The sequence below is a fragment of the Sphaeroforma arctica genome, assembly GCF_001186125.1.
Source record: "Sphaeroforma arctica JP610 unplaced genomic scaffold supercont1.1788, whole genome shotgun sequence".
Lineage (NCBI taxonomy): Eukaryota > Ichthyosporea > Ichthyophonida > Sphaeroforma > Sphaeroforma arctica.
Genome location: NW_014038770.1, coordinates 1 through 1,533, shown reverse-complemented (window position 1 = coordinate 1,533; position 1,533 = coordinate 1). Strand labels below are relative to the sequence as shown.

Sequence of the window (1,533 nt, the reverse complement as noted above, 5' to 3'; positions counted from 1 at the left end):
TACACACACACACACATATATATATATATATATATATATATATACCACAAGCAAAGAACCGTTTCATACCTTGTCCGTCGTCGACCTCAGTCGCGTTCTCGCCGTGTTTCTGCAGCCAGCTCTCCTCACTCCAGACGGGCTTCATGGACCGTTCGTTCAACTGCTTATCTTTGGCATGGTTAACTGTAATAGTACGCCCATACAATTCAGCTTCATGCATATTATCTACAGCAGCATTGGAGTCCTCTTGTAACTCAAACTCAAGGAAAGAGAAGCCCCTGTGCGTGCCCGTTTTGTAATCGATCGGCATGTTAATGTCAGATATTTCTCCGAAAGGTATGAAGGCTGCCTGCAAGACCTCTTCAGTAACTTCCTCAGATAAACCCCCCACATACAGTATCCGCTTCTTGCTAGCCATCTTATTACTCTGTTCGAATACGAGAAGTGTTCACATAGAAATGTAAATATACAAATACGCGTGTATACATACCTTTACTTTAAATCTATCGAGTCGAGTGCAGGAAGTATGGTCAATTTGCACGCAAGTTGTATAAATTGTATCCATGGAACACCGAGTAGGGTTTTTGGATTGCATAAATATAGTTTGAACAGGAAAAAAACATGGTTCATTGCACTTTCAGAATATTTCCTAAGCAGTTCCAAAACCAGCAACAGATCCCCTTTTACCCCACCAGTCAGTAAAATAAATATGTTTCTAAAAAATATTGTAGTTTATAGTGCTCGGCTGAGAGTGTTTATCAGACGACAGCTACACTCACGTCTTAACAATAGCTCACTTCCACACACTATACACACACAGAGATATATATTTACTTACACATAAAAATTAAACAGAAAGCATAAGCCATGTGGTATCAGGCTACGGCTCCGGCCGGGATTATGTTTGGAATGTACGCATTCTCATTCTATGGATTGTGGGGAATGAATCTGCTGACTCACAAAGGCAAGGTAGGTTAATATATATTGTAGAGTTTTTTGTAGCTCGACCTTTACACAAATCAATGTGAATACGCTCTTTACGTTTATTTAGATGTGTGCTAATGTATGCATGAGTCGTCTTCTGCATATTTTAGTTTATTTTTGCTTTTATGTTTGATATACATGAACTGATAGAATGGAAGCATTCGTGACTGCACTCGAGAATAAAGTCCTCGCCCGCGACGCCGAACGTGAAGAACGTATGCAAGCTGTGATTAACCTCCGTGATCAAGAACAGGCAGAGAAAGACGAAGCCCACGCATCCGAGATTCAAGGTCGCGGGCGAGGAATTTTTTCTCGAGTGCAGCCACGAATGCTTCCATCCTGATGTGTTTGTTGCACAGGACCAATTTTAGTTTACATTTTAAAGCGGCGTCATGTTTTTATAGGATGTAAACCTGAGGTCATAAATTCATGAGAGTCTTTTCAATATATTTTGTATTTTCATATATACACGTATATATTGTGCACACATACATACATACACACACACACACACACACACACACACACACACACACACACACACACACA

The 1,533-nt window shown here is 40.2% G+C and overlaps 1 protein-coding gene across 1 annotated transcript in view; it reads right to left on the bottom strand.

Annotated features, from left to right (window-relative positions):
• SARC_11618 (peptidyl-prolyl cis-trans isomerase E) overlaps positions 1-447 on the bottom strand; it is a 6,241-nt gene extending 5,794 nt beyond the window's left edge. The window contains exon 1 of the mRNA XM_014294290.1: positions 70-447. Within this exon, the coding sequence (XP_014149765.1) occupies positions 70-418 (349 nt within the window). The 5' untranslated portion in view covers positions 419-447. The remainder of the gene's footprint in view (positions 1-69) is intronic.
• Between the last annotated feature and the right edge of the window lie 1,086 nt (positions 448-1,533).